The sequence below is a fragment of the Cygnus olor genome, chromosome 3 (genome assembly GCF_009769625.2).
Source record: "Cygnus olor isolate bCygOlo1 chromosome 3, bCygOlo1.pri.v2, whole genome shotgun sequence".
Lineage (NCBI taxonomy): Eukaryota > Metazoa > Chordata > Aves > Anseriformes > Anatidae > Cygnus > Cygnus olor.
The window spans coordinates 93,339,066-93,360,569 of record NC_049171.1 but is presented as its reverse complement, the minus strand read 5'-3'; the positions used below and the strand labels follow the sequence as shown (position 1 = coordinate 93,360,569).

Below are 21,504 nucleotides of genomic sequence, written 5' to 3'. Positions count from 1 at the left end.
CTATTGGAAATAGTTATAAAGATTCAATAATTTACTGAGCTTAACGTTTTTCAGGTTTTCTTAAAAGGAACTAAAGACTTTACTAAAAAACACACATTGTTTTGTACATTAGATAGCTTTAATATACACACCATGTGCACCAAGTACAGTCTAATTGAAGTGGACAAAAGATGCTTGATGATTTTGAAGTGAAATTAAGGAAAGGCATCCTATCAAAGCAAAAACTTCCATCCTCTGTAAAAATATTCACATTTAGTGCATTATTAAATGGAAAATGAAAGTTTGTTTCCATTCCTCGTACACCGGATCAAGTAACTAATCTATTCCAACCTCAATTTCTGTTCTTAGGAATTGCCTCAGTTGCTCACTGATGAAATGGGACCTGGACTGAAGAAAGCCAGTGAGCTGGAAATGCTGTCAAAGGCCATGCATGCCATTGCATAAAGGGGAAAAAAGGAAGAGCTTTCTTTTTGTTGGTTTCTCCCTAGTAATAGTTTTCCTTTTGCATTTCCTTAAGTGTCAGTACTTGCCTTCAGAGCTAGCAAGTGCAGCTACTTGGTCAAGTTTTCAACAGAGCAGGTGCTGAATCCACCTGCATACTAGAGCAGCAGAAACACTAGAAATGTTTGAAAATTGATCAATCCAATGCAAATACAATGAATAATACAATACAATACAATGAAATACAAGGCATTATCACTACGATGCTCATTTCAGCAAAGCATTTAACTCTAAATGTTTTATTTTGGTAATGAATAAGCACATGAACAATGCTTTGCTGAATATTCTTGGGATTTTGAAGACCTTTTGGTCAAGAAGCAGTATCAATACACAACTAAGGGTGAGACAACGTCCTGTCAAAAACTGGCAGAACCACCTGCAGCAAGCAATAACCTCTCCTACCTGGTAAGGTTCTAAAATGGTGATTAGCCAGGGAAGACTCCCACCTGCGTTACGCTAAATCACAACTTTAGACCCGTTACAAATAGTGGTAAAATATTTCTAAGTCAGACCTGACTGAAATACAACCTGTCCGCCAGATGCTTCGATATGTGAGCTGCAAATACACATTCAGATTGCCAATCTTTAGCAAAGAGTATTTTATGAGATTTAAATAAAATCAGTAAATGTTAAGATTCAGTCATATGAAACCAACTGCACCCAGCAGAATGACACAACAAAGGAATAACATTGCCTTTCTTTTTTTTTCCCCAGCATTTTGGTTTATAAGCATAACCTGGTTGTCACTTCTTGGGACTTCCTAAATATTTCCTTGGTTTTCTTAGCAGTTCTTTTACAATATGTACCAAGAAACTGGATATGCTCTACATGTTGTATTAATTGTATGTAGAAGATTCTGCCACTATAAAATGGTTTTCACATATAGACTTCTCAGAAACTTAAAACACAGCTTTGCAGGAAAATATGCTGCCTACAAAGTACTTTAAGAGACTTTTTTTTCTTTAACATTTAGGAAATTATGATTCATAATAGTTAAAGGTGTTTGTAAGCTTGATCACTGCACATGACAAAGCCAAGCTTTGACAGTGTGGAAACCATAACAAAAAATGTTTTGGTCATCTGCAGCGTGTTAAATCACCAGTAGGATGTTTTCCAATTATTTTACAGAAATTGTACAGATTTTAAGTTAAGACGTCTAAGTGCCATAAATCAATCATACCAGCACCATTTGTGCCACTGTAGTAAAGATTACATCAGTGTTTCCATTCTAAAAAAAACTATTTTTCAGGGGTTTCTAATTCAGCCATAAAAATTGACTCCAGCCTAAAGCTTGGCAACCAAAGTTACCACTTGGGAGCAATTCTTTTAACCAATTTTTTTAAAACGGCTTGGCCTTTCAAGCTACAAAATACTTCAGAAAAAAAGAAAATTAGTGGTTTGAAATTTTGGTGAACTTCTATCCCTCAGAAACATTGTTTTAAAAACTGATAATTTTGTGTGTCATAAATCTGTAATGTGGACTACTGCCTTTGGGTAATTTGGATAGAAGCAGTGGATAAAATTACTGGCTCATTTTGTTTAAAAATAAATGTAATTTCCCATGAAAACTTTTAATCCACTAAAATTTTTATGAAAGCCTTTTCTCACGGCAAGATGTGGTAGACATGGCATGAGGAAGCTTTTATGCAACATCTATTCCATCCATTTTGATTTCTGTGGTAAGAGATATGCAATGCTGTATATTGATGCCTTGAATCTAATCTGTTCATCTTATTCATCGTAACAATTCTGCCTTCTGTCAGCACAGATCCACCTGTGAGTGTGACACTGTGACTGACAAAGTTGTGCAAACAGTGAGAAAGAAGAAAGTGATACTTTGAAAGCAGCAAAGAAACAGAGCTAACTTAAAATGTATTTTGTTTAAAAATATATGTATTAAGTTCTGATTCTAACCCACTTCTAACAGTTCCAATGGTTCTCATGCACATTAAATTTAAATTATAAAAACTATCAAGGGTTTTAAACCATAGCAGAGTTAGTTTAGTACTAACATCTTAAAAAGTCCTTCAGAAGCTGGTTGATTTCAGTAAGGCTTATAAGCTTTTTTTTTTTTTTTAAAAAAAAAAAACAGCTTTTAAAATATATAATCATTACTAAATTAAACCATTAGTTGCTTGATGGGATTATATCTGGTTTATATTTAGACCTTATGTCACAAGTGCCGATTTTTCATATTACACATCTTGGTTTTTGTCAGTTTACCGCACATCTGCTTGTTTTTTTTTTCTCTTTTTCCTTCTTCTTCTTCAAACAGCTCTTTGGAAGGAAAAAACATTAGGACTATTTCCCCTGCCACCTTCTCTGCACCATTTTGTGGTATCAAGCTACTCCAAGTTATTGCCTTCATATTTAATGAACTTTCAAGGAAAACATCTTTCGATTGCAAGAAAAATACTGTTGAACATAGAGTACCTTGATAAAAAGCACCTTGAGACTTATTTTTTTAAACTATAAGATACATATATCTATCTTATATTTATCTAAGTAAGATAACACAGAAAGTCCAAAGGAAACAGAAAAGACCGATTCTGTTACAGGGACAGATGCTATGCTTATTATTTAAAGTGTTCCAAAAATATAAAAATCTGATAACGTTTATTTACTTTAATACCAACTGACATTCTTTTGCATAAAGAAACTTTTATGCCACAATACCTACAACATGCACTTTGATTTAAATATTTCACCTGAAAAAATCGGTCTGGGAAGGGAAAGTGCTTGGTGGGAATCAAAGAACAGACAATGAATGGCACAGCTGGAAACTTACTTTCAAGTAATTGCATTAGGCAAATAAATGACATGAAACATAGCATTGGTCTGTAGCCACGTCATACTTTTCTAATGTCTTTGAAACTCCCAAAGCCCAATGAGTTTGACTGTGAGCACATTTTAAGACACTCCAAGGTATCTCTAAGCAGTGTTGGCAGTGCAATAGGTGGCAGCCTCCTCTCTGAGTCATGCATAATTCTGACTCCAACAACTGTCTTTTGGTTGAGTTGTAAAACTTATGCACATTAAAGTTGTTGTTTTGCTTTAAAAAAATAAATGGTGCTAATTCTGGGTTCCCAGCAAAATTCAAAGTCATATAATTATATTCTACCTATTAAAATTGTCTTCAGATTTTCAGTTGTATGTGAACACCTAACTACCCTGCACAGCAATACTACTACTCACTACTTCACATATAAAGTAACCTGTGCTCACAATTCTTTATTTTCTGATCAACCTTTGTGATGGCATTATATGCAGATAAAATGCTATAGTATTCTACCACTGACTGGCTAAACTTCTCTGCTCCCTGAAGCAGTCTTTCCACGTCAATCAACCTTTAAGTGAAGCTGGTAACACTATGAACACTTGTACTGATTATATTATTGTACTAGAGGTGGAAAGCCAAATGGGATACAAACCAAATCCTGACTACTTGATATTTATATTGAATGAAATTCAATATGGAAAATCAACGTTAATGCTTCATTTATTTACAGTAACTCTGAACAATCTACAGTAGGGCTGACCAAGCTTTCTGATCCTTTGTATCACTTAACAAATGTAGAATCACTCATATCAGGATCTTGGCTGATTTTTTAAAATTTTCTTTTTTTTCAGCTATGCATGAGGCAAAGAACTAGTATGAAATAGCAATGCCTAAGAAAAAAAGTGGAAAGGCTAAAGAAAAGGAGAAACCAAAGTGTCTCCTTTTATACACTGCACAAAGAGTAGGGACACTAGTGGGCAATTTCATACTGGCCTTAGAATGTGGCCCAAGGAAGGAGGAAATGCGGCATAGAGAAGATGGAAACAAAAGTATAGTCTGTGCCCAACAGAAGGAAACAATGTGCACCTATACACTGCAAGTTCTAAATGCAATTATCTCCACTGGAGAGCTAACAGAGCAAGGAAGATGTCCTAAAAATGCAAGGTCTATAGATTTTTTTAGATAAGAAACACAAGCTTCATGAATTCAGAAATTCAGCATCTTTCTTTGAGGCTTAAGGATTGTTTTGTTATAGACAGGAAGCACAACTATGTTTCTCCAGGAATAATATTCTGAGATGATAAGAACCCTAAAGCATTTAACTCCTGACAAAATTATCTCCAGCATGCCGTAAAAAAGGAACCTGTTCACTGCAAAGCACTTACAAAAACAAATATGTCCTGGTTTATGGTAGGAAATAATGTTTTCTCAAGAGGACAGGCCGAGCCTAATTTCAACCAGGGCTGATGATAGAAAAGATCACATCTTCCACTAGCATTCACCAGCTGCAGAACCCCTCTAAAGAGAGGCAAACATGGGTTCCTAATTACTTTTTTTGTGACTTACACACAAAGCATTCTCTTCTTTTAGCCAAAGGTCATATACTAAAACTACCATAGCATTCATATAATTGGGAACCTAACATAGACATCTTAATTAGATCTTGCAACATCAGAATTTAATTTTAAAGCCTCATAATAATGAGATATGCTCAAATATGTCCATGCACTTGTGTGCACAAACACACATGCATAACAAATCTTGGTGGTCAAAATTCACTGAGCAGGAAGTTTGTTTGGCACATGCCATATACAAGCAACAAAATAAAAGCAGTTTTAAATGATGCAGAGATATTAAACTACCACTAACTGAAAATTTGCACAGCATTTCAATTACATTATTTGTAAGAACAAATTAAATTATTTTTTAATTAAGGTATTGGGCAAAATAGCATATAAAGCACAATCAATAATCACAAGGTGAATTAGACATTTTCTATTAATTTGCACAGAAATTACCATGAGCTAATACATTCTATTACAGTGTTTTAAATCAATCTACATAGTTTCTCTGAAATTATACTTCTTACTAACAAACTTGATGCATGTACTGCTTTGCTGTTGGCCTCAAAAATGTAAGTGCTTTCAGTTTCACCATATTCAATAGAGTATCTCACTACCTGAGCATTCAAAGACACCAGACAGCATTTTCCAGTATCCACGTAAAATTTAACAATGAAATGGTCACACCCAGTTGTAGAAGCATTTGCCAAAGGGAAATGTATAAAGTCAATAGTTTTGCTGGGGAAATATAAATACATGCACAAAAAGGGGAAGTATTCCTACCTGAAAAAAGTTACATTACAGAAGAATGCCTCAGAAATCCTTTACTTAACATATGGGGGCAAGGCTGAAGACAAATCAAGTTTTCAGTCACTGCTGGAACAGATGATTTGTCTCCACACTTTGTGAACCAGAAGTGCAAACAGTGTAATGTGTGGCATAAAAAATGTTGCCAAACAGAAGCAAATTGAGAAAAGTGTTCTCAAATAGGGGGCAAACAGTGATACAAAGTCAGAATCAGGGGACAAAAGTTTGGCAAAGTTTAGAAAAATACCAACTCTCATACTGAAAAACATGAAAACTAAAAAGCAAAGGAAAACACGAAACTAAAAATTTGCATGCACATAGGAGGCAAAATTCATCAATCTGAAATCCTTCACCGGTGAAGCATGCCACTTTCTTGAGAAAGAGGAGAAAGCATCAATTTAATATAAATGTTCCTGCCTCAAAAGGCTGAGGAGGCTGTTATCAGAAAAATCAGTACTTTCATTTTTTAAATTGACAATTCAAAAACTTTCCCACTGCTTACCTCATTGCAATGTTGTAAGACTCTGGATGGATACAAGTTTGGTCCAAAGGATTGGGCTGCTGTGAGGAACTTGGTGTTGGTTTGCTCTTCTTTTTAGCTTGTTTTTCACTGGTGGCTTGTGCACCTGCTTTAGTCAAAAGTGCATGACTTCCAAGTTGAGTTTTCTTACTACTGTCAGAAATCAAAAGATGGACGTGTCATTCTAACTGAACAAGATCCCAGCACAGTGCCCACACATGAAAAACGCAATCAAACTTTTATACGATGCTCAATCTCAATGAAAAGTAAAAAAAAACTTAAATGGTAATTGTGGGTGAATCTTATCTTAATCTTAATTATAGCATGAAAATCTATCATATTGATGTATGCATAAATTCATTTAAAATAGAAGTAAATATTAGATTCTGTGCTTCATCAAAATTTCTTTGGGATGCCAAGATTACAAAGGAAGTAACAAATGAAGCAAACTGCATGATTTGTAGTGTTAAAGCAAAGCACTTCCTGAAAATGAAAGTGCTGACAGTGTAAAATGCCCCACTACACAATCTACTGTTTCGTTTGCAATCTGGATGGTATCTTCTGTCTGTCAAATGGGGACAATTCTGTTTACCTACTTGATGCAAGGATACTTTCATAATTAACTTTCAGCACTTAGGCTTCGTCATTTAAAAGAGATGAATACAATTTGAAAAAAAAAATAACAAAATTTCCTATTCATATTGTCTTTAGGTAAGCAAATTGCAGAACAAAGTAAGTTTTAATGTTTAAGCAGCACAAGTCCTTAGACCATATTACTTCACTTTCTAAACTTACATTTCTGAGAAAGTCTGCTCAAACATGGGCCAGGTCTAAATATGAAAAATTTCAAATCAAAAGAATTCAAACTGAGATTTGCTTGGAACAGTAAAAATGTAAAGGTCAAACCTACCAGTATTTCAGTATTTAAAAAATATTACCAGAAAGGTATATACTATGTTCTGCACCTGGGTTGGAGGAATGCCTGTCACAAGTACAGATGAGGAGACAAGTGGCTGGAGAGCAGATCTGCAGAAGGGGACCTGAGGGTGCTGGTCAACAGGAGGCTCAACAGGAGCCAGCAGTGTGCCCTGGCAGCCAAGAGGGCAAATTTTGGTATTTTGGCGTACATTAACCACAGTATAGCCAGCTGGTCAAAAGAGGTGATTCTCCTGTTATATTTAGTATTGGTGTGGCCTCACTCTGAATACTGTGTGCAGTTCTGGACACCAAAATGTAGGAAGGATGTTAAGATACTTGAAAGCGTCAACAAAGCTGGTAAAAGGGCTGGAAGGCATGTCCTATGAGGAGAGGCAGAGGACACTCGGGCTGTCCAGTCTGGTGAAAAGATTATCAAGAGACCTCATTGCTCTCTAAAACTTCCTGAGCCAGGGAAACAGAGATGGTGGTGCCGGTTGCTCCAATGACAATATGTGTGGGACCAGCACAAAGCTGGGCCAGGGCAGGTTCAGACTGGACATAAGGAACAATTTCTTAACCATGAAGGGGGTCAAAAACTAGAACAGACTTCCTAGTGAGGTGGTTGAGGCCCCACACCTGTCAGTGTTCAAGAGGCATTTGGTTAATGCCATGCTTAATAACATGCTTTAACTTTTGGTCAGCTCTGGAGTGCTCAGGCAGTTGGACCTGATGATCTTTGACGGTCCCTCCCAGCTGAACTATTCTATTCTGGTTTTGTGGAAGTATCTTAATACAGCCTTCCTTAAAATAGAATACAATATTGACTTCTAGTCTGTTAGGTACAATTAGCATTTGGGTTGGGCTTTTCTTCTTTAACTGTCTGGATAACAAAGGTTCCAAAATCCATGGACAGATTGCCTGCAATGGCAGAAGGACTGTACATGAACAACAATGATGCAACAAAAGACAGGAAAGAAGACCAGCTTGTGGGTGTAACATATGCACAACTGTTACGCTTCTAAAATTTCCCTCAAGTTAAAAAAAAAAAAATGCTCACGATACTAAAGGCATCAAATGACTCCTCTTCCGTTTTTGTTTGTTTTTGTTTGTTTTTTCTGTTTTTGTTTCTTTTGTTTCTTAAATCACAAATGCTTTCTGCTTTCGCAGAACAAAGCAGAACGCACTGGAGGACTCCGAACTAGCACTCACGTTTCAGGCTCTACCTCTACATGGAATGTAGGCAGAATTGCAGCATAACTTTCTCTAGCAACATCAATATTTTAAATAACCATTGATTATTCATTAACTTGTAAGTACAAAGAATAAAAACTAATTCACACAACACTCCATCAACATGATTAGAGAGGACAAAAATAAAACCTTCCCAAAGTCCATTTCACAAAGTTTTAGTCTTGCCTCCCAGGCCCTCAAGAACTGTTGTGGAGGCAATGCTTTTAGAGCTTTATTTTGGCATCAAACTCAAAATTATAGCAGATTTTTCAGGTTATACAGTGTTCTCAAGTTTTATGGAATCTGACTAACATCAGAAGTGTGCTCCAGAAAGGGGAAAAAAATGTGTTGTTAAACATTTCACCGCTGAATTTCTGGGAAAAAAAAAAAAAAAGATATGAAGTTCTTAAACACTTCACCAGTGAACTTCTGGAAAAAAAACATGGCACCAGCCTTCCCCTCCCCTGTTTGTACTGCAGCATTCACTAGAACAGATCTGTACAATGTAAGACCTATCAATCATCTACAGCCTATTTCTTTGGCCTTCTGGTGATTGCAGCGTGCACTGTTTGGCCTGCAGCACGTGCCTCCCCGCCAGATGGGCAACCGATCTGTATCCCTTCTACCCGGGCAGTATGCCAGTCCTAATGTGCCTACCTCCTGCCTGGAAGTTACGCATGTGCTGTTTGGCCAGCAGCAACTGGGAATACAGTATTGCTTCTGAGCATTGCGTTGGCTAAAAAATAGCATGTGCTTCCCAGGAAATTTTTTTTTTTTAAGAGGAGTCAGCAGCAAAAGGGTGGGGATGGCGCTACCACTGTGCCTTTTCCTAGTGTTTTTATATTGGAAAGACAAATGGGAATGATAGAAGAGACATTGCCCTACAAAGGGAACTTTCAGTTATGGAGAGGAAGTATTTCAGGTGAAGAGAAGAAGCAGAATGAATGGTTGCAAGAGGAAAAGACTTGGTAGAGAAACAGGAAATGAAATGGCAGGGAAAAGGATGACCGAGTGTTGACAACTGGAGGTGAGAAGAGGCTTCTTACATATTTGAGAAGGCAGGAAGTCACATTACGCTTGCTAGGTACAAAAGTATAACACAGACAGAGCTTACACCAGACAGCCTATTTAACTCTCTCTCTCCAGGTAATGGAACTGAAACTCTCAGAAAATCTTCTCTAGTTTACTACCAATGCCTTCTGCAGAGTATCAATCTTCACCACACTAAAACAGATTTAACAATCTCTAAATTATATGAAGCACAAGTCTGTCATGTTTTAATATCTCATAGATAATGACACTTCCACATGTCAAATTGCTTCTATTGATTCAATTGCAGAATTTGTGACTAAACTTGCATACCTATAGAAACCATTACTTAGGCTAATAAACCATGATGATGCAGTGGAAGAGCTGTGTTCAACCACTGACTTAAAATACTTCACTTGTTAAGATATTTTCTTTCAGAGGGCAAAGGCTTAGGATTCCTCTCAAACCTGAATACAAAAGAGAAAGCAAAGACTTCTCATACTGTTTTAGGTAACTTTGTCAAGACAACTAACATCATTATTACCTGCAGAAAGTCTTTATATATTCTTGATTGAATCTGATGAAGCCAGCACACTGTTGGAAAGTTTTAGGGCCCAGACCCTTAACTTCCTTGAGCTGTTCTCGATTTATAAATGGTCCATTCTTCTCTCGCCATTCAATTATATTTCTAGCTCTGTTAGCATTCAGTCCTGCAATATGTCTGACAGCGAAGTTTACAAAATACATTTATTACCATTGAACAGTCATTAATACAAGTCCTATCCATTACAAGTACATGCATTACTGTAGAAAAGCTGGTTTACAAAACCTACAAAAATTAAACACAGCTAGGAATTTTGCAAATAAATTCCCAGAGCAAAGCCATAGTCCAAAAAAAGATCCTCTCTGAATTCTGCGGAAGGAATCCTCTCAAGTCAACAAAACTTGGTATAGCAATACACTTCTGCACATACCTAACTAGTAAGCCAGGGACATGTAATTTATGATCTGTGGGCTATTTCTGTAATAGCAATTCAATTTGTCATGTCTTATGGCCTGCCCCCAGCTGCCCTCTTCAGGAAACGACGTGGGAGGAGGGTTCAGGACAGATAAATTGTTCCTGTGTGAACAGCCCCCTCTCAGCTATTGTCTTCCAGTGATACTGCAACACCTTGCCCCAACATGAAGGGCTGACGTCTGCTATCCAGAAGGAGGGTGACTGGGAGCAGCTTGCCTTCCTCACATGATTTAACAGATTCACACAGCTTGTTCCTTTTCTCTCAGCTGCTCTTGAGATAAAAGATCAGCTGGGAACAGGCTGCATGAGTTGTTCCAAGGGCAACTTAAATCTGGCAAAGAACTTACCTGTGAAGTGCAATTGCAGTAAGCCAAGTTCCTTCAGGAAGCAGTGAGTTTGCTGCATGTTTTTTGTACGTACATATACCCAAAGTTGTACTCACATGGAGTATGATAATCACAGAAAGAGGGAAAAGTGCTGTGGCGGACAGTTACTCCTGGCACTAGAGAAGGAAATGTTGCCCATATGGCTCTAAATATCAGGTGCTTTTGCTTTAAGTCAATGGCAGCAAAGACCTGCTTGTGGAATGGCACTGATTCTAGAAAAAACAAACCTGGCAGGAATAGCTGAAATCAGGAATGAGAATAAAAAAATCTTTCCATTATTCTCAACCTTAAGCAGAAGTTTAAAAATAACCCAAAGTTGGTGAAATCTCAGAATTAAAATGGAGACACACCTTTAACCACATAGAAAAATATTAATCATTAAGTGTGGAATTTTCTCCAAAATTTTCTTAAAAACATTAAAAATATCTGGTTTATTTACACTGACAAAGGAGTGTGACAGTTCACTTAATTTTCCACTGATGATCTTAAGTCTTTGAAGATACTCAGCAATATTGCAGGTGCTGTAATGTTGTCATCCTTTTCAAGTGTCATATATTGCAACAAGTGTATTTAACGCATCAGAAAGCATGACCAGAAAGGCCTGCACCTTGCACTTCTAGCAAGAGTGACAATTTCATTAACTGTACATCCAAGGGAAATTTAGAGCACATCTACACAGAACAGCAGAGTTGAACTATTAAGAATCAGGTTAGATCCAGAACTTAAAGTAGCACATGCACATGATCATCAGAAGCAAGGCTAATTAGTCCAGAGTAGTTAGCCAACATGGTTACCACCTACAGCCATGACTGGACAGTGTCACTCCACACGGTCAGGCAGTCCTGTAGAGACACCGCAGCACCCGAGCACAATGCCCTCGGCTGAACTGCACAACATGGACATACTCTTCTGACAGTGCTTATACGTTACACTTGTTAAAGCAGGTTTCTAGTTATGGAATGAAAGCTTCTCAGCCTCATTCACCAATAGGTATTGCTTTCTTTCTTACTAATAACTTATCTAAATCTGAAAGGGAAGACAGAAGGCAAGACCCAGACTAAGACTTAGACGCACACACAACACAAATATGGAAGAGAAAGTGGAAAGGCAACAAAGAACAACAAAAATAGGAAAGCCCCTTAAAAATACGGGAAGACAACATTTTCAGGAAAGAAAACAAGGGCTTAGAAAAATAAAAAAATTAAAAATAGAACTGGCAAGAATATATTTTTCTCAACTTTTATACCTAACACAACTGTCACTGCCAATATTATGGACACGCTTTTTCTTCCCCTCCTACTAGAGAGAATGACAGCAAGACTTTGCTCTTCCGAGAGGCTGTTCAGCTAAATGATTCTGAATGGTACACATCTGAGACTAAGATTGATTTCTAACTAAGAGAAATAAAAACCAGAACATTTTTCCAAGTAAATATGGAACAATTACTTTTAAAATTTTCAGATATAACAAAAAGGATGTACTTTTCAAAAACTTTCCCTTAACTCCTTCCTTTCTCCTTTCCTCAAAAGACTTCTACAGCCTGCTCCACTTAGTAGTACCTATAAAAACAGCTTCTAAGAGACAGAAAATACATTTGAAAATCACTTTCTTAGTGCAAAAATACAAATTGATTATATCAAAGTTTTTCTAAATTGCATTATTGGTTCAACATTTTTAAATCTGTTTTCCTCTAAAGAATAATTATATGTGGGAGAATCACACGCTAATCACACCTTAAAAACTGACTCTTAAAGGTCCAATGAAATACTGTTTTAATGTGCCATTTTCATGTAATTGGGAGTTTAACACAAGAGCCATTTGCTCCAGCTGAGTTTGAGTCAGATGGCAGACTAAACAGAGACTCTGTGATCCAGAGCCATGTAATTACTGGAATAGGAAAATGTTTGACTCACCTTAATAGTATTTCTGAGCAGATGTTAATATCAACTCCTACAAAGCTGACACACTCTTCAACCACACTGTCCAGCGTTGCTTTGAGCAAAGTCTGCGATACATCATGCTGAACAACAAAAATGGAGATATCGGGTTACTGAAATATTGAAGAATACATAAGTAAGAACTTTAAACAATAGTAACATTAATAAAATACTTGCTGGAACTTATCAATATTTTATGTGCGGGTACTTGTTAAAACCAAGTTGTAGAATGTATTTTTAAAAGGTCTTCGATATCTTTTTGCCACACCTTTGTCATACTACAAATCCCTAGAATAAAGTCACTCTTCACATCAGATTGTTTTCTTTCTCGTTTAATAACTATTTCCCTGAATCGTGTAAAACCCAAAACTACACTAAATGCATAATGCTTGTTTAAAAGGAGTAATGCTTCTGTTCATCCACTCTCTTTACTTTAATCTGATAGTTATTTAAGTATAAACTCAGTCTGAGTTATTAAAAATAAGATCATATTTTCAAAATAAGGTATTTAAAGATCACAAATGCTATACTTTTGCACCTGCACAGTTTGCAGATTGTCCTGTTTCTAAGTATCATTCTACAGTACAGTTATTATTTACTAAAAGAACAAACCAGATACTGTATGAGGGTGGACAATACATAAGGTATATATCAACCCTGCAGCAATGAAATGTTTCAGATTTTGAACAGATTTCTAGGAAGATTGGCAGGTCCTTGACCGAAGCACAACTAATGGAAATTCTTCCATTTTTTCCATTATTGTTCATAGCATTTCCACTTTTTTCCCCTAAAAGAAAATCAGTCACACTTGTCAAAGATGAAAGTTCTGAAGCTCTAAGATTTCTTTCCCTTCACAGCACAGGCATACTTCAATCTATAACTTTTAGTTCCCCACACAAGCCCATCAGTGCTTAGAAGTCTGACCTGGAGGGAGAAGCCTCTCTAAATGCAGGAGCTAATTCAATCACTATGTTGGCTTAGCTTCAGGGCTCTTATACGTCACTCATGTAAATCTGGGTTGATCTGTTGTGGTTTTGTGATGCACTCATTTAGGACACCAAGTTGGATCTGAGCCAAGGCACCAAACACTTCATCCACTACTTTGTTTAATCTTCTAAAGACATTTAGATCTTTTAAAGTTTTCACAATTAAATTTAACATATCAACCTCCATCTACTAATATTGGTAGCTAATTGAAGAGTGAGTGATTAATACTCGAAACAACCCTAAAACTCAGGCCAATGTATTTCTTAGCCCCTTCATTTCAGGTAACGCTAATTGTGATAAATTTTCATTATGACATATATAAAAAAGTTACATAAATAAACAGCAAGTGAAAATTTCACTAGTATTACTCCTCCCCGTATAAAGTTCCGTGCAAAAAGCCCTGTATATGCATAAGTACTTCCATTTACACTGTCTCAGACGCACAAACACAAAGCTTAACAGCACGCTTTGCAGACCAAACGCCAGTTTATACTTAGTAAGGTATTACTAGTACACCACAGCTTCTTTTCTGAATAAAGAGATAAACAAGAAAACATCCTAAAAAACAAACAAACAAACACACCTCGTTTACGTCTCTATATTTCTGTTTTACTGAAGATACAGCTTCTCTCAGTAAGCATGTTCTATATATACCCTCCTTCTGTCATCAGCTGGGTACGTACTAGAACTAGAGGATTCCAGCTCACACAAACACAAAGATGTATTTATATAACACAGAGTAATACATGAGTACCAGAATAAAATACTAAAATAGTCCAAAAGCACCCAAATTTTCTTTTTTTTTTTTTTTTTTTTTTTTAGCAAGTATAGCTACCAAATACTGGCTTGGATTTTCCATAAAGAACTGCAAAGTAAAAAATTTTGTAAGATAAATATATTAACTTTTTTTTTCTCCTTTCTCTTTATGATGGAGGAAGGCAAAAGGTACTAAAAAAATGCAGAGTACTAAAACCTCCTTCTGCTTCTGGGAAATCCCACCGACTCCAAGGCACTTTGGAATCAGATTCACAAATTCACGGTTCCTGGACACCTCTAAAAACATCTTGCACTAAAATCACAGAATCACAGAATGGTTTGGGCTGGAAAGGACCTTAAAGATCACCTGGTTCCAACCCCCTGCCATAGGCAGGGACACCTCCCACCAGACCAGGCTGCCCAAAGCCCCATCCAACCTGGCTTTGAACACCTCCAGGGATGGGGCATCCACAGCTTCTCTGGGCAGCCTGTGCCAGTGCCTCACCGCCCTCTGAGTGAAGAACTTCCTCCTAACACCTAATCTCAATCTCTGCTCTTTTAGTTTAAAACCATTCCCCCTGTCCTATCATTACGTGCCTGAAGAAAAAGTTGCTCTCCATCTTTTCATAAGCCCCTTTACATATTGAAAAGACGCAATGAGATCACCCCAGAGCTTTCCCTTCTTCAGACTGAACAACCCCAGCTCTCAGTATTTCTTCATAGGAGAGGTGCTGCAACCCTCTGATCATATTCATGGCCTCCTCTGGAGCTGCTCTAAGAGGTCCACACCCTTCTTGTGCTGGGAGCCCCAGACCTCGATGCAGTGCTCCAGAATGCTGTCTCATGAGGGCAGAGTAGAGGGCAGATTAGTGTATCTAATCTAAACCTACCCTCTTTTAGTTTAAAGCCATTACCCCTTGTCCCATCACAACACTCTCTGATAGAGTCCCAGCTTTCTTACAGGCACTCTGTGACAGAGATTAGGGTGGACTGCTGGTTCCCTAGCTTTCAGTCTCACTCTTAAGAAGATGATCATCCATCAGAAGGAAAAATAGAGTCATGTGATTCATATCTGAGACATCCACCATCATCTCTACAAAGATTTACAGATTAAGGTATAGCAAAGAAGGTAAGCAAATACATAGGTCTAGTAGTTCTTTGTATGAGACTTGATTCATCAAAGAGCTTCATTTCCAGTTCTGGTAAGAGCAAACTCAAAGCAATTCAGCCAATTATACCCCAAATAAAACTGGGAAAGGATATACAACCAAAAGCAAAGTATCCTGAAATAGCACTGCTAACGGAAGGAAGATCAGTGCTTACAGCTCAGCTTCAGAAGTGAAAGTGATGTTTATCTGGAGATTTAAGTTTATGGATGCAATAGTTCATGAAAAATTCAAATGACAGAATATACACAATTTGGAAAAAAAATATATTCAACTGTTACTTCTTTTGCCAAGAATATCTGCTTCTAATGAGGAATACTCAAGTTTCTCAGAGATGATTTGCATCTTTTAACTTTATTGGTGCTTGACAGTCACCATTAAAATTAAAAAAATAAAACCCAACCAATGAAAAATAAACAAAGAACAACAAAAATAAAGGAAGACATGCCCAAGTTCTTTATTACTCCAATACATAACAGACGTACCACTTGGAATGGACATCTCAGCACCTATGTGAAGGTATGAATAACGAAAAAGCTAATGGGTAAATGTGACAGATCAAGATAAACATAAGACACCATGGCTGTCTTAAACAATCCCCAAGCTACCAATACCTCATAGAGGTAAAATATATTCAAGCTAGAGAACGATGCCAAGTTGCAAATGCTAGAGAACTTTCCAGACAACAAATCTGCCTCCTGAGACAGCTTCTGTCCAGCACAGATTTCTTTTGCTAAGATGGAGAAATTTCCAAATCCCTCTTTGCATTGATACAAAGCACAGCAAAGTGTTACAAATTTTTCTAAAAGTAGTTAAAAACAATACTTTACTATCTCAATGTCATGGTCAAGATTTCCTACTGCTAACAGGCTACTCTTCAGAAAGCTTTAAGGTGCAATGCATTATCCGGTCTTCCAAAAATTTTACTTACTTTCTCAAGTATCAGAGGTTTGATATTATATGCCTCTATGTACTATTTATATGCACTGGGGTGATATCAGATTATTCAGACACTACTAGAAGCACACACTGCATGCTACTCACTTGCTTCAAATAAAGGCAGCCACCCCTCTCAATTGCTGCATTAAATTCATCAGAATTAAATCTGCACAAAATAAAGACCAAGCCAAATATGCAAGGCTATGTCCAAAGTGCATTTATGCAGGATTTTTTTTTATGCTGCACAGCCTCCAACAACCCCTCCACATACCAATGTGGCAGACCACTGCACCAGCTGACACCCAACATTGTCTTTTCTTTTAGATAGAAAACCTTTTATTTATTAACTGTGAACACTTGTATAAATCAGTAAGGTTTATTAAAAAGATACTCAAAAATCACTACCATTAAACTATTGAGTACTAGAATAGTAGATCTGCAGCAGAAAGTACCACTATAATTGTGCATCCAAATCAATTTGGATGATGATCTCCAAGCAATAAGAAGCATTATTACCTCTAATTTATGGAAAACTAAGGGACTTGCCATAAACTGCAGAATATCAGGTGCAAAACTGGGACCTTTCTTTTACTATTACTCTCTCAGACTTGTGGGTTTTTTTGGTTTTTTTTTCTTTGTTTGTTTTGGAGGAGGACTACAGAAAGTAATCCTTCCTTCAAAGTATCAGCCACTAAGACCGTATTTTAGTATTTGTATTTTCAGGAAATACCAAGTGAAGATTTGCCCAATTATTATACCTCCTAATATTTTAGCTGTCTATGTCTGTTTATATGGTATGAACAGACAGCAAGGATCGTTGTCCTGCTCAGTTTCAAGAACTATGAGCACTTGCTGGAAATAATTAACACTGCTAAAAACCCATTCCTTGAGATGGTGCTACAACTGTAATTGAAAGCCTGTTGTACTCAAAAGGAAGACTAATTCAAACAGCCTCTCAGCTGAGAGACCTCTAGCAGTATAGTCACTGTTAAAATACGTGTCATTAGCACCACACATCTATGAAGTCAAAGAACCACTGTTTGCACGTGGCCTGGAGGCTGTACTTAGACTGCACGAGTGTAGATGGTGGACCAGTACCCCGACCAAACTCTCAAAATGCCAGACTACTAGAGCTAGACTCGAACAACCTGAACCTGCAGCTTTTACATGGAAGTTACAGCTCTATTCTCTTTGCTTGCTTGCTTTTAGGTTTCCAAAGATAAACAAAAAACAAACCAACAACAAACAGACAAACACTAAAACAACGCACATAACTAAATCACTTGGTAGTCTTCTCCTAGACCACTATAAAATTGTAATTTCAGAAAATGTGTCTCTCTCTCCAAAAGAAACCTGTGCGCACACATTATTACTTTACACTGCCCAGGAGTCAAAGCAGCCACCTTCCACTTCCAGCACAGCTGAAGAGGAATGAGCAGCTCCCCACAGAGGCTACAGACTCAGCACAGCCATGACCTAAAGCCACTGCCCATGAAGCAGCGGGGAGGGGAAGAGCTCTCAAGACTGTGCAGCAAGCTTCAGCTTCTGGACTCAGGCTGGGTGTAACAGCAGTGTAACACGATCGACATTTTGATCAAATTATACCTCACTTGTCCTTAGAATCCAAAAGTCAGCCTTCAGTGAAGTAACGGAGTAAATGCAATTTATTTTTCTCTAAGTTCTGAAACACATCTAACACCTCATAAAACATTATTTTGTTGGTACCTACCATTAACTTCTGTATCCATGAATTTTAATATTGGCATGTGAGACTAGCCAATACTGCCCTTGAAAAAGTTCTTTCTTTAAAATGAAGTATAACCTGGCAGCCTGAATGACATTTACTGAATGAGAAATTAGGTGGGACAACACATCCTAAGCAAAGTTCAGAACTGTATCATCTTACGGAGAGCTAATCCATGGAAACTTGTTTTGTTTTAAATTTTTAAAAAGTTCTCTGCTAGTGCTGTGGCCTGCATGCAATCAGTTGCATTTCAAATGCTCGTGAACCCACAAAAGAAAAATGCATCCTTGTCAAGCCCTTAAGTACAGCAGGACTAATGCAATAAAAATAGAGTAATGATGAGTACTTTTCATGGGCAGAATTGGAAAAAATTGGAAGCGCACCTTACATGTCAGGTGGAAATATTGGGAAGTTCAGGTTGGGGTTTATAATCTCTAGCATCCTCTGGAAAATCCCTTTCAGTTAGACTCTAAGAAAACAAGCTTATTCCTCTGATGTTTGATAAAAGAACCTAACTTCAAGAATTTCTTTTGAAGATTGTTTGTGGTTTCTCCAAATGTTACATTGTTATAGGATATATTGTTATCCTATGTACTTAACTCAGACTCATTTCTTGTTTTCAAAAATCTGAATTCTGTTTATTTTAATAGCATATTACTATTACTGAAATACCCCAAGAGAGGAATGGATTTATATTTTCAAAGAAAATGATAAAACAAAAACAAAGTCTGTGAAGACCTGACACTGAAAAAGAAAACAAAAATGCACACTTGATCGCATCAACACTTCGAGTCACTTGCAAGTTGCTGGAATTCATCTTAGGTTCACTTGTGCTTGCATCTAACAGATGCAGCAAAGGTGATATCCCAGACTTCTAGACAGAAAACCTACGTTTCAATTTCAGTCCAAAGCTGTGATCTGGGAATGTTAAAGCTCTACAGATATAGGGAATTCCCTGCAATAATACAGAAGGGTAAAGCAAAGAACCTCACAAATGGAGTTTCATAGATCTTATGCCTGAAAGGCAACAAATTCAGTCAAGGATTTTCCTATAAAGTGCCAAAGGATAAGAGGGAAAAAAAAAAAAAAAAAAAGATTACACGTGGCTAGAGGGAGAAGGAATAGTACCTTTCTGGAGAGACAAGACAGAAGTCATGAAGACCAGGTGGGCCTGGTCGTATGTGGGCATTCTGTTTAGTCTGAAGCCAGCGACCATCCCTTTGCAATACTGAGTGAGGAACAGCAAGGACTGGATATAAAGTTCCAACTGGCCTCACTAAGAGCAGAGTGAACCCCTAGGAGATGTGAGGAGCTTGGTAAAGGTCTATATAAACAAATAGAAGCCTGCCAGTTCCACTGGAAACATACGGTAGCTCCTCATCTCTATTAAGGAATGTGATACTTACAACATTACAAACCACAGCAAAAATACAAATTCATTTAAGAGTATTTTCTTGAAAGGAAAGGTTTGTACAGTTGATGCACATCCTTACTGTATTGCAACCTTGATTTCTAATATAAGCAACTTCTCACACTCACTGGCTTTGTCAAAGTTAATGTACGTACACATACACTTAGCAACTGATATACCTGGTGATTAATATAGTATTCGTATCAGCATTGTCTTTAGAATATAGTTTTAAAACTAATATATCCATTCCCTCTTTAGAAAAGAACACAACACAACCATATATACCAAACAATGACATTCAACAGTTTTCTAGTCCCATACCAGCAGAATTAATCATGATAAAATTAAGTTAAGAGAAAAGAAATATTTTTATCTAGCATGAGAACACTCATGGAACCCTTAGTGGAAGAACTTTCTGGTAATCTGACTTTCCTCGCTCCATCCGCCCCACTTTTTTTTTTTTTTTTTTTTTAGGCAAATCAGTTAAAATTTAATATCCTTAAAGAACAGTTTCAAATCCTGCTGTGGAGTTTTCTCCCTCTGTTCTTTCTGGCTCCTCCTTTGCTTTCATCAGGTACTCCTTCCTTCTTCATTCCCAGCCTCTTCCACTGCATAGCTCAAGGCAAAAATAAGCTAGGAATGAAACAAATGCAAGACACTGTTCGGCAGAGAACACAGCCAAACTCAAATAAAGCAAGCTTACTTTCTCTCCTTGCTAAAAAGCAGGCACTTCATTTTGATTGACATATGGCAGCACAAAAAAGTCAAACAGGGTAGTGTTTATTGAATGACCCATGGCAGACTGAAAGCTGACAGAAAACGTGAAAAAACAGAATTTTGTTCAGTACCAGTGTTTGTGGATTCAAGGCATAGTACATAAGCATCCATTGTGTCACTCACATCTTTGATAACTGAAACCAATTTCAACACCACTTACCACATGTGACAGCAAAGTTATATTTAAAGCAAAAGCATAAATGATTGGTAAAAAAAAAATCTCTGTGATGTAGTAGTAAACTTGTGCCTTTCAAACATTGCTCTGCACTAAGATTAACAAACATTGCATTAAAATGTGTGTTTAGTACTTTCCCTATTATGCATATAACACAAGCAAAATGTTTGCATATTGAAAATTGAAAAGTTAACAGGACAGAATAATAAACTGCATTAACTTTTCGGCACTAAAAATTGTCCCAATGAAAACTTTTTTTTACAAGTGACAAGAACATCAACATTTCTCTTGTTCTCAAATAGAAGCAACATTTCAGAACCACCATCACTGTTGATAGCACAAGATCGTTACTAATGAAGTAATTAGCATGATATAAAAAGTGATAGATCAAATTAAACTAGTAGAATGGCATAAATGAGAATAGTGCATGTCCTATATTGTATATTGAAATAACAATTGACTACTCTTGCAATGTAAGTTGTTTGTTTGTTTTTTTAACTGAAGTTCTCAGCAGGTAGGAGGGCAAAGCACAATCAAAGTGCACTTATTTTCCTAGTATTCCTGACAGATACACAATGATTTGTGGCTTCACAACATAACCCTTACTTTTATTCAAGTCTGGAAATACCCTCAGAAAGCTTATTGCGAACACTAGAAAAATACAGTATTTAAGTTAACTGTAAATGTATAAAATAAGATTTTGTACTGTAACAAATTAAACTTCCTTGTAACAAAATTTTCTTAGGTATTCTCTAGTGGAGGATCTGGAGATACAAATCATCACTGCATTACTATTGTTGACTTAAATGCTTTAAATTTGTAAACTTTGTAACTACTGCATATATGAATATACTCATTGCAG

At 37.0% G+C, this 21,504-nt stretch overlaps 1 protein-coding gene across 12 annotated transcripts in view; it reads right to left on the bottom strand.

Moving 5' to 3' along the window:
• The window catches only part of SRBD1 (S1 RNA binding domain 1), a 127,268-nt gene that overhangs the window by 9,243 nt on the left and 96,521 nt on the right, over nucleotides 1-21,504 (bottom strand). For 6 of the 12 annotated variants that reach the window (XM_040552524.1, XM_040552535.1, XM_040552527.1 and 3 more), the window contains 3 exons: nucleotides 12,664-12,770; nucleotides 9,891-10,067; nucleotides 6,152-6,322 (listed from right to left, as the gene is read on the bottom strand). In XM_040552524.1, the coding sequence (XP_040408458.1) occupies nucleotides 6,152-6,322; nucleotides 9,891-10,067; nucleotides 12,664-12,770 (455 nt within the window). The remainder of the gene's footprint in view (nucleotides 1-6,151; nucleotides 6,323-9,890; nucleotides 10,068-12,663; nucleotides 12,771-21,504) is intronic. The other 6 variants (XM_040552531.1, XM_040552530.1, XM_040552529.1 and 3 more) reach the window with 2 other exon arrangements.